The sequence below is a fragment of the Nannospalax galili genome, unplaced genomic scaffold (genome assembly GCF_000622305.1).
Source record: "Nannospalax galili isolate Female #2095 unplaced genomic scaffold, S.galili_v1.0 scaffold441, whole genome shotgun sequence".
NCBI lineage: Eukaryota > Metazoa > Chordata > Mammalia > Rodentia > Spalacidae > Nannospalax > Nannospalax galili.
The window spans coordinates 563,766-575,912 of record NW_008348089.1 but is presented as its reverse complement, the minus strand read 5'-3'; the positions used below and the strand labels follow the sequence as shown (position 1 = coordinate 575,912).

Sequence of the window (12,147 nt, the reverse complement as noted above, 5' to 3'; positions counted from 1 at the left end):
TCCCACTGCTGCTGCTTTTTTTTTTTTTTAATTGTATTTATTATTTTTATTTTATGTGTATGAGTGTATTGCCTACATGGGTGTAAGTGCACCCATGTCATGCAGTGCCTACTGAGGTCAGAAGAGCTCACCAGATTCCCCTAGAACTGGAGTTATGGACCGTTGTTAGCCACCGTGTGGGTGCTGGGAACAGAATCCCAGCTCCTCTGCAAGAGTAGTCAGCGCTCTTAACACCTGAGTCATCTCTTTACACTACTGCTTCTTTTATAACCCTAGGATCTAACACAGTGCCAAGCACATGATAGGTAGTCAGTAAATACCACTGTAGGAAGATGCTTGACTTCCTTACAGATTCTAACTTCTCAAGGGCAAGAGGTCCCACAGCTTTGCAGTCTCTGCATTATCTACCCAAATTACATCCAATCCATCAATCAAGGGCTTTTGTGTTCTTTGCAAAATACAATGCTTACTTCTGATCAAAGAACTTTTAGCTTTTCTCCAATCCATCCTAAATGCCCTGTGGAAATTTCTACCCTCCAAACTATCATACTGGTCCTCTGTGCCTTTATTTTGTAACTGGGCATTTTTTGTTTGGGATCTTATCACTATACTTATTGTTTCGCTAGAGACTCTGAGTTTTCTGAGGCCAAAGTATGTAATTTCCAGCCAAGTCTAAGGCCCATAGTAAATGCTTACTAAATAGTTCTTGGTAGTTTCGTGAATGCAACTTTTTCACAGTTCTTATGTTTACCTAAGGATTGTTCAAAAGGAAAAAAACAAAAAGATCTGGGTTTTAGTTCAAGGGACACTAGCTTGGTGTTTTATCATGCCATTAAATTTTGTTCATTTGTAGAAAACAGACCTCCTTGCCTTTTACTACAGAGCAAAGAATAAAATTTAACACATATGGTTGAAAATAAAGGAAATAATTATTTCCTAAGAGTTACAGTAAGGCATTTCAAAACATGCTTTGGAAAAGCCCCCGTTGACAGCCTACAAACAAGCTCTTTCCTGCAAATGACCCTCTTTTTCTTTATTTGGGAAATAATTTATTATAGCAAAGTAGTTACTTTCATGGACTCTTCAACTTACTGAAGGCCTAGGTTAACTGTACAAAGGAGATAACAGTGCTGTGACACTGAGGTTAAATTGCCAGTGGGAAAATAGGTATTTTCCACTTTTCAATATACAATACACCTTAAGCAGATGTGATTTTGTTCTTGTTGCAAGCAGGCCAAATGTTTGTTTTGTGGTTGGATTTGTGTTATATAGCCCACCCTGGCCTTGAGCTTGAAGTAATCCTCCTGTTCCAACCTCATTTAATAATTTTTAAAGCAATAATTGAAGAATTTTGGCCTCAAAGGCAGAAGCTATGTAAGAAATTGTGCACTTACTTACAATTAGCTTTTTCTAATTAGGTTTTTCTTTTTACAATTTTTTAATTTATTAATGTGTGTGTGCACACATGATGGGAGTACAGGTGCCACAGCATGCATTTGGATACGAGGACAGCTTTCAGAAGTTGATTCTCTTCTTCTGCCTTAGGTCCTAGAGATCAAACTCAGGTTGTCAGGCTTGTAGAGCAAGCACCTTTACCCTTTGAACCACCTTGCTGGCCCATAATTAGAATTTTCAGTGCCATGTTTAAATTATGTTCAATTAGGAAAGAACAATAAAACAAAAATGAACAAAACACTATAATAATTTTCAGCAAACTAATCTGAAAAATGTATTCAGTTCCTTCCATTTCTAAGCATTATGAATTTAAGTGATTCAAAACTCCTTTTAAGGGACTGGAGAGATGAGATGGCTCAGCAGTTAAGAGCACTGGCTGCTTTTGCAGAGAGCCTGGGTTCAGTTCCCAGCACCCACATGGTAGCTCACAACCACCTATAACTCCAGTTCCAGGGGATCGTCTGGCCTTGCATACACGGGTACAGTTACATACACGTAGGCAAAACACTCATACACATAAAATAAAAATAAACAAAATAATTTAAAACCTCCTTTTAAAATAATGTATGATAAACAGATCTCTGAGGCTGAACTAGCTCCCTATCGCTATCATCTGTGCCACTATCAGGTACCAGGGAGTAAGCATCTTTTTCTAGTGCTGGAGATTGTGAGCTTACACACTAAACTCATGCAAACCACTAAATGGCACCCCCGCTTTGTACTCGCCATTTCTAATCACTTACTTCTTAACAAATATTAATTCAGCACCTACTGTGTGCTAAGGACTGGGATGCAACTATGGCCCAGATATTCGTTCACCCTTCCAGGAAGTTACAAAGCTGACAAGCAACTCTGCAAGATATTACAGGTGAGATCAGGATGAAGGACTAATGAAGGTGTGGCTGCAACCTACTCTTTCCAGCGAACGGCTGCATTGAAAAATCCTTTAGTGGGAAGGTTACGAAAAAAGAAGTCTTGCTTAAAAGTCACTGCTCTGATTTTCTGGTAATATAAATAGCAAATGTTACAATCCCAGTTGTTCTGGATTACACACTAGCTTAAAGACACATGAAGATTTAGGCCCTAGAAACCCACATTTCTAGATGTAGAGAAGCAGAAGGCTCAGGGCCCTAAATGAGATCTGCAGAAACTTAAGGGCTTCTGGTTGCTGTTGTTTTCCCTCTACTCCTAATTGTTTCTGGTCATGATAAGGCTGGCAAACAGCAGGGGAGCCACAGGACATGGTTTGAGAAATAGATGGAAAAATCCCAGAGATTAAAGCTATGCTGGGCCTTTCTTCAGTATGCATTTTTGCTTTCTTTGGCCCTGCCTACATGAGACTGTTGCAGTAAATTTTCAGGTGGCTGTTCCAAGTAAACAGTAGACTGTTCTCTGAAGCCTTTCTTTTCTTTTGCTTCTCTGCCATTCCTCCCATCTGACATAACCAGATCCCTCATAGGAGTAGAAATATTCAGCTGGAAGGCAAAATGCCAGAAGAGACTAGGGGTATCACAAAGCTTGCCCTTGTCACAGTTCTACAAAACACACTGCCTTAGACTAGTATTGTCACTTCCTAACTGACCTTTTAACCTACAGCCATCCATCCCAGTAGCAACCTTCACAGCTGTACAACACTGACCGGGCCACTTCTGCAGACTGCTGAAGTTTACTGAAGGAAGCCCGAATACATAGGGAGACAGGAGGCCCATCAGCATCTGAGCTTGAGCCCCACCTAGCCTTTCCAACCCTCTCTTTCCCTTATCTTTCTACACCAGAAGTGCAGTCACACTACAGTACTGGTGCAGGCGGTGATCTTTCAGGCCTCCATACCTTTGCACAGACTAGTGCAGCTGTTGGCAATATCCCTTTGTCTTTCCACTGAGGGAAATTAAGTTCATTTCTTAAGATCCAAATAAAATTCTCAACTCTGGCAACTCTCCTCTCTGCTTCGACATTCTGTATCCATTATGACAGCATTAACACTATTTATAATTATAATGTTTCAGACTTTGTGGCAAGCTCTCTAATTGTTCCTTTTTCCTCTAGCCCCAACCTAAAACCACCTGTCTTTCTGACTAGTGTAGAGCAGTGTCAATTAAATGTCTGTTAAAAGTCCATGTTTTAAGACACAAACCACACACTGAGAAATGATGCAATTATTCCATACCAGTTTATTTTAGGTATTGTTTCAGAAAAAACTTCATCATAAATAACTTCATGTCATTAAATAACTTAGTACGATTTATAATAAAACTTCTGAGAATTTAACATCTCATCAAAATACAATAAAATGTGGCTTTAAAATATGATTAAGTCTTTTCCCTTTTCTTTTTACTTGAGGGCATATAAACCAAAATGACCCAAACTACTGCTACACATATAAACTTTTAACAAAGCATATTTGGGTTATTTTAATGTAACTGAAACATCCTAAATATCATTTTTTTTTCCTGCACAGTTCTGTGTAATTTTTGTTCCTCTTGACTTAGAGTTCTGTTTCAATGTAGCTTCCTTCTTCATTTTCACCTCGCCATCTGCAAAGTCATCTTTCTCCTGGCCCCCCAGAACACGTAGTAGACCTCACTCAGCCCCTTGACATCAGTTTCTGTAATCCTTGCATCAGCGGAGGGAGTAACTGCTTGAGTAACTGCAAAGGTATTTCAAAACTTCAGTGCAATTTGCTTCAGTTATTTTCATTTGGATGCCATCACCGTTCAGGGAGATTAATCACTGGAACCCACTGATCCATGTAGCGACTTTCCCGACAAAAACAAATAAGTTGACTTAAGGCAGGATCCTTCCATTGTGACGAATGTGGATTCTGAGAACAAATTGAGAAAAATTAATTCTTGGTAAAATTGTCAGCTTATGCCACTAACTGTACTACTTTTGAAAAGGCAGATATCCAACATTCTGTTAAACTGTATTTGGCTAAGTCTAAACACCTGTAAGCCACACGTTTGCGTAATTATCTCTGCCACTTGCATATAAGTTTGCCCTACCAAACATGTACCCCGGTGGGGCCATGAATAAAACAGTTTTGGAAAATATTCTCAGGCTGTGTGCACAACTGGTGTGAGCACTGCAGAATGTGAAACTGCCACCTGTTAAGATGAATACTTGCCCACCAGACTTTCTTTTCTTGTTGGGGGAGGGGAAGAGATGTTCATTTAAATAAATGCATGATTGCAATAAACAAAAACTCCACTCCACTTAAAAAGTATGTCTAGGGAGTTCATAAGGTCTGTCTCCTACTCCACTTTTATTTTTGGCTTTTGACAGCGAACGAGACTGACTTCTTAATGTAGGGTGAGCCCGAATTTATTTGGCTTTATCTACTCTGCCCTGTTCAGAGTTAGTCACGCGAGGTAGTGCCGAGGTAGGCAGGAGTAGCTGGGCTGGCGGCTGACTCACAGGGATCTCTTCCGCCGCTGGCGCCTGCCAACGTGCTCAGACATGCCCCACACAGGCAATCCCCGCGAGGAAGCGAGTCCAGGTCGGCCCAAGTCCACCCAGGCTTCCGGGTCCCTTACCGTCACCAGCACGCAGTGCAGGTCCGGGGGCTGCGCGGCTCCCCCACTGGCCGCCGGCCCCGCGTCGGTCTCCAACAGCAGGAGCTCCGCCAGCCGGCCGGGGTTGCTGACGCGCAGGATGTTGATGTCGTTCTCGCAGCAAAACGCCTGGATCAGGGTGAAGTGGATTTGTAGAGCCACGTCCCTGTCGTCGTCTTCGTCCGCAGCCAGCAGGCACAAAACTACGTTGTCGGGGTCGCTGTGGACAGCAACAGCGGTGAGCACAGATGCTCCGCCAGGGCGCCGGGCCCGGGTGGGATGGAGCCCCGGGGGCGAGAGGAACTGGGTCGGGAGGGGCCCAGGTCGGAAGGACCCGGGCGGGAGGGAAGCCGGGGCCACTTACACGTTGAGCAGCTTGGCGGCCTCGTACACCCCGACGGTGATGCTGCGCTGACTCCGCGCCTTGCTGAGCACTTCCTCCAGGGCATCGCCCACCGTGTCCATCCTGCAGGCGGCAGAGCGAGAGCCGGTCAGCCGGGAGCCCCAGGACATCGCCGGGTCTCGCTCTGCTCCGCCCCCGCTCAGGGCTGGACGCCGCCACCACGGTCCCGGCACAGCCTCAGACCCGGCTCGCTGGGGCCGGCATCGGCCGACTTCCCGCACACGCCCCCGCAAGCCGCCCACCGCGCGGCAGCCCCGAATTGCCGGGATCCCGCAGGCCGACTTACCTTTCGGTCTTCTGCTCTGCAGCCGAGAATTCCTCCAAAGTCATATTGCAAGTGCAGGTCCCTTCCGCGGAGCGCGGCGTGAGGGCTGCTCAGCCCGGCTGCGCGGGCGTAGGCGCCGGCTCTCTGCGCTCGCTTCCAGGCACCTGACGATGGTTTCGGCCCCGCAGTCCCGCACCCCTCGCGCGCCCGCCTGGCGCTCCAGCTCCTTCGCCCGCGGCTTCTCTCTTCTCCGAATCCGCAGCACTAGCTCCGCGTCCGCCTTTCGGCCACTGGAGGACAAAGGGCCAGATTCGCAGAAGTTATTGGCCCTACCCCCGGCCAACCACGTTCCGTTTCATTTGCATGCAGTGTGGCCATTGGACTATGCAAATTAGCAGCCTTCTGCAATTTGACCCTAGCTCCTGGAGCCAGGTTGAGAGGAGCGGAAGGGGGCGGAGCTATGCTGAGGGGAGCCCTGGGGAGCAGTGTGGCACAGAAACCGAGTTGGCAGTGTCATGAGCCAGCTCTCAGAGCGGGTTGGGGGGATCATCTGATGCGGAGGGCTTTACAGTGGCAGGAGGTGTCCTCAACTTGGCTGGAAGCAGCCTGACAATTGTTTTTCTAGTTGGTGCACATTTCTTTATCATTTCGTGTTGTTTGCGTTAAGGGGCTGCTATTAAAATCGATTTCCAAGGCTAATGCCCCCAAATCTGGTAATTATTAGATTACATTTAAAAAGTGTCCAGACCTCCCGGGCAAAGTTTACTTCAAAAATATTTATATAGATCGATCGATCGATAGATGATAGATTAGATAGATAGATAGATAGATAGATAGATAGATAGATAGATAGATAGATAGATGACGATAGGTAGATAGATAGATGGTAGATAGATGATAGATAGTAGATTGATGCTGGATAGATGCTAGATAGATGTCCTAGGCAAAACTACTTATTATTAGTAGTATTTTGGTGCCCTGATGACTGATTTGATTTGTTTTTGGAAGGCTGCAAGGATTGGAAACTCAAAAAAGAAAAACCAACACAGTAGTATTTAGTGATGGCAGGGAACCAAGTTGGAATCTTTTCCACAAAGAGCCGAAAGGTTTCCTATCCACCCCGTTCTGATTAGGAAACAGCTGAGAAACAAATTATCTGATACCCACAGGAGCCAGCCACAGTCTAAATTCAAAATATTCATGCTATGTCTTTAGCTTCCTTTCATAGCAAGTGAGTGTGCAGTAAGCCGCTGCCTTCTACCAAGAGCCTATGATCTCACTATGAATTATTGATGCTGAATCATGAAGCTGTAGCTATAGGACATTTTAGTCATCTTCTAAAATTTCACCTTTGAGATAATGGCAACTTGTGGGAGGAAGACAGACCTTTCTGCAAGCAGAAGTTACACATCTAAAGAATGTTCAATGTGTAGACTTTTACTGAATAGTTCAAAAGTTCTTTTGTTTCATGAGTTTATTCAATAAATGTAAAAGCATTTGCTAGACCTACTAAAATCACCAAAACTGGTGAAAGTGCCTCCCATATGCTTGTACTCGAAACCATGCTTAACCGTGGAGGTCACTGGGTAGAAAGGGTCATCGAAGTAAATTTTGAAAAGGTATATGGGAGCTTTGTAGCCTTAAATTTTTATTCTTTTTTTAAAAAAAAATTTCATTAATTATTTTTTATGTTTGAGTGTATTGCCTGCATGTATGTAAGTGCGCCCATCACATGCAATGCCCACGGAAGTCAGAAGAGGGCATCAGATCCCTGGAACTGGAGTTAGGACAATGGTTAGCTTGGAGTCAGGACAGTGGTTAGCTGCCATGTGGATGCTGGAAACTGAATCCAGCTTCTCTGCAAGAGCAGCCAGTGCTCTTAACTGCTGAGCCATCTCTCCAGCCCCATTTTTATTATTTTTTGTTTTTTGTTTTGAGATAGAGTCTCTCTATAACCCCAGCTGGCCTGGAATTCACAGAGATATACCTGCTTCCTGAGTGCTGGGATTAAGCCTGGTGCTGAGTTTCTATAAGTTTCTATTCTTTCTTTCTTTCTATTTATTTTTTGAGACCAGAGTCTCTCTGTAGCCCAGCTGGACTGAACTTGCCATGTAGTAGATCAGGCTGGCCTTGAGCTCACAGAGATTCACCTGTCTCTGCCTCCCAAGTGCTGGGATTAAAGGTGTGTGCCACCACACCCAGGTAAGTTTCTATACTTGTGCACAAAATATTTTCTAATTTTCTTGATGTTAATTTAATGGAAAAGAAATGTGATAGGTTGGTTTTCTGGTTTGTTTAGTGGAGGTACAATTTTGCACACAATCCCTAACTCTTTTGCTACCAAGATTTATTCATTTATACTTTACATGTATGAATGTTTTGCTTGCATGTATATATCTGCACCACATGTGTGCCTGGTGTCTCCAGACTCAGAAGAGTGTCAGATCCCTTGGAACTGGAGCCACTAATGGTTGTGAGCCACTCTGTGGGTTCTGGGAACCAAACCCATGTTCTCTGCTAGAGCAGTCAGTCCTCTTAACTGATGAACCATCTCTTCAGCCTCTGCACCTTAAATATTTGGGTTTTTTCTTTTGTTTTGTTTTTTGAGACAGGGTCTCCCTGTAGCCACAGCTAGCCTGGAACTCACTATGTAGATCAGGCTTGCCCTGATCTCACAGAGATCCACTTGCCTCTGCCTCCCAAGTGCTGGGACTAAAGTTGTGAGCCACCACACAAGGTTTCTACCTTAAATCTTAACAGATTAGCCAGGCTTGGTGGCGCACACTTTTAATCCCAGCACTTGGGAGGCAGATGCAAGCAGATCTCTGTGAGTTCAAGGCCATCCTGGTCTGCATAGTGAATTCCAGGTCAGCTGGTGCTACAGGGAGACTGTCTCAAAAAGAACACCCCCCCCAAAAATATCCTAGCAGGAGTTGTGTTTGTTAAAGAATTCAACATTGGGAGTGGGGATGTAGCTCAGTGGTAGAGCACTTACCTAGCATGCTACAGGCCCAGAGTTTGATACCCAGCCCTGAAAAATAGCAGCAGGGACAAAATTTCAACATAGAAATTCAGGCATTGTGATGGTTAATACTGTCAACTTGACAGGATCTAGGATCGACATGGAAACAAACCTTTGTGCGTGTTTGTGAAGGATTATCTAGATTAGGTTAGTTGGGGAGACCCACCCTAACTGTGGAAGGCACCATTCCGTGGGCTGGGTTTCTGGACTGCATAAAAAGAAAGGTAGCTGAACATGAGCATGGATTGCTGTCATTCCTGATGGTGGATGCAGTGTGACCAGCTGCCTCCAGCTCTTGCCACTTGACTGATGTACTGGCAAATGGTGAGCAGGAATAAACCCCTCCTTCCTTAAGTAGCCTCTATCACGTATTTTGTCCCAGTAAGAATGCAAGTAGCTAATACTGGCAGACACCAGAGCATTTTCAGTTTTGCAGACAAAACCCAAATTAAACAAAATGGCTTGAGTCATCATTTGGAAATCATCAAAGTGTGTTCTCTAGAACTCCCAGGTTCTACCCTAGACATTTCTTAGAAGTTCCCTGGAAGGAAGTGAGATAGCGAGATGACAAAGAATTAGAGGATCACATGCCAGCAAGGACTGTGACTTCATCACGTTGGTTCCCCAGCACCTAGCACGATTCCTGCTTTCAGTAGAACTGTAGTTGGTGTGAGCTGAGTGGAAAAGAATCTGGGAATTAACCAACACCCGAGAATCCTACAGTCTTGTGCATTGTGTGAATTCTCCGATAAGGTGGAATATCTGTAAAATGTTGAATTACCTCCAGAAAAACAAACAAACAAACCCAACAATGGTTCAATTGCTGATTGTTTGCCTGCAAAGACCTTATGATCTAATTGGTACATCCATGCTTAAACTGGATTTTGGGACAAAATAGTATTTACTGTTATCAGCTAGCTGTGCTGAAAGTCACATGACTTTCTCATCTGAATGGAGGCTGTAGGCCAATAGACTCTGTATTGTTTACAGCAACTCAAATGAGACACAGACCAATCATGCTCCCCAAACTCAACATATGCTGTAAAAATGTGTATAAAATGACAAAATAGCATTAATGCCTCAAAACTATACTCCATGCTATTTTTAGCCTCTGAGAAAGTCATTGTTCAAGGCTTGTAGGAGTTTATTCTATGAGACAATCTCAGTCTTTTGGTATTCAAAAATATTCATGACTTAATTTCTGACTCAGATGTGCTTGTGTCATTCTGCCTCATTGCTGAGTCTCTCTAGAGTGTTTCATCAGCAATTATCTTCTGTGGGCCTTGTGGCTGGAGGCAGGACCTGCATTTGGCTCCCCAGCTAGAAGACAGATTCACATAAGAGATCTGGGTGATAGTGATAGATCTTTATAACCAGCATAATAATCTAGATATGTGAAGTTACTGTTTGCTTCTTTGTAACAGGGCCTCAAACTCTCACTCCTTCTGCCTCAGCCTCCTGAGTGCAGGAATTATAGCTATGCACCACACCACCCTGCTAATATGCAAAGTTATTTTTAAAAACTATTCCAGGTGATCCCAAGTATTGCAAGTAGGCAGGAAGAGAATGACACTTTAATAGTATTCATAAGAATTCCAAATGGTTCAATTTGGAAATATGTGTTAGAGAATTATTAAGTTATTTTATTTTGCATATTAAAATCTTTTTGACATTATCTTCACTTTTATATAGACATTCTTATTACTGGTTCTAAGGCACAGAATTATAATGCTTCCTTTTTCAAAAAATAAGTAATGCTTTAACATCTGAGAGAAATAAACTTGTTTTTTCAGTATTAGGCAGATCATTGTCCACACGGAAGGCAAAACCAGTTAGAGTATTACAGATGAGTTTACTAACTGCTTAAAACTGTATAGAATCATAATGTTCCTGGCTTTTTGTTGGCATTGTTTGCATAAGTTTAGTGAGGTTATTTTCTCAGATCAAGCCTGTGAATTTCCCTTAGTTTTCTCATATAAGATTATTTAGATAAGTGGGGCTGGAGAGGTGGCTCAGTGGTTAAGAGCACTGACTTCTCTTGCAGAAGACCCAGATTCAGTTCCCAGCACTCACATGACAGCTAATGAGTGTGACCAACTCCAGTTCCAAGGGATTCGGTGCCCTCTTTTGGCTTCCACTACATACACATGGTGCACTTACAAACATGCAGGCAAAACACCTTCCCACCCTACTCATGTATTGAAGGGCTAGTTCTCAGCTGGTGGTGCTGTTTTGGAAGGCAGAGGAAACTTTAGGAGGTGAGGCCTAGCTGGAGGAAGTAGGTCACTGGGGGTGTGTTTCTGGAAGGCCACTAGGGTTGTGTTTCTGGAAGGCATACCTGGTCTCTCTCTCTCTCTCTCTCTCTCTTTCTCTCTCTCTCTCTCTCTCTGTTTCCTATCTGCTTTGAGTAGCCTCTGCCGTATGTTCCCATGTCTCGGTGGCCTCAACACAGCCAGGCTATGAAACCCCTGAAAGTGTGAGCTAAAACAAACCTCTCCTTCCTTACATTGTTTATGTCAGGTATTTTGTCATAGCAGGTTTAGTTTCTCAGACCATCACAGTGACTGGAAAAAGTTCCAGATGGCTTGATGATCTCTGAGTCCCTCACCACACACTGCATAATCCCCTCCCCCTGATGTGAGCAGAACTCATGTCTTGCTTTAACCAACAGACCGTGAGGATGGTGCTTGGCACCCATTTGCAAAGAGGAAAGGCCTTCATGAGTATAATTTAGGTCTTTAGCCAGTTCACTCTGAATTATGGGAAGGGAGATTCTCTTAAATAGTCCTGACTCAGATAAGGTGTATGTCCGTGCATGTGGGTGCATGTTCATGTGGGTACAAATGTATGTGCATACATAGTGTTAGGGGACATCCTCAGATATTCCTCAGGAGCCACCCACCTTGGTTTTATTGGGGGGAGGTTGTTTTTTTTTTTCTTTTTTTGCTTTTTGAGATTGAATCTAACTACGGCCTGAAACTCACTGTGTAGACCAGGCTGGCCCTGAAATCTGCCTGCCTTTGCCTCCCTAGCACTGGGATTAAAGGCATGCATGACCATGACTGTTTCTGCCTTCCCAACGGTTTGATTATTATGTGTATGCCACCACAATCAATTTTTATATGAGTTCTGGAGGATCAAACAAAGGGTCATGCTTGTACTGCAAGCACTTTACTGACTGAACTCTCTCCATAGCCCCAGTTGAGGTCTTTAGACTTCCCTAAAGAGAGACTCAGTCTCTTTCTCCATTGCTGCTTTGAAAGAAGCAAACTAGAGTAACAAGGAAATTAATTGTTCTAACAATCCATGGAAGCTTAGAAACAGATCCTTCCCTAATGAAGGCCCTAGATGGGAATTCAGCCTGGCCAACACTGACTTGAGTCAGCTATGATTCAGAGGGAAATCCAGTAAGCTATGCCAAGACTTATTTTTTTTTAATTTTAAAAAACTT

At 43.7% G+C, this 12,147-nt stretch overlaps 1 protein-coding gene across 1 annotated transcript; it reads right to left on the bottom strand.

Annotated features, from left to right (window-relative positions):
* Positions 1-3,606: 3,606 nt before the first annotated feature.
* Gadd45a (growth arrest and DNA damage inducible alpha) lies at positions 3,607-6,032 on the bottom strand. The gene is made up of 4 exons (XM_008844611.2): positions 5,696-6,032; positions 5,371-5,472; positions 4,989-5,226; positions 3,607-4,276 (listed from the first exon to the last, which is right to left on the bottom strand). Exons 1-4 carry the CDS (start codon positions 5,737-5,739, stop codon positions 4,163-4,165), a joined length of 498 nt encoding a protein of 165 aa, XP_008842833.1. The 5' UTR covers positions 5,740-6,032; the 3' UTR covers positions 3,607-4,162.
* Positions 6,033-12,147: the final 6,115 nt, after the last annotated feature.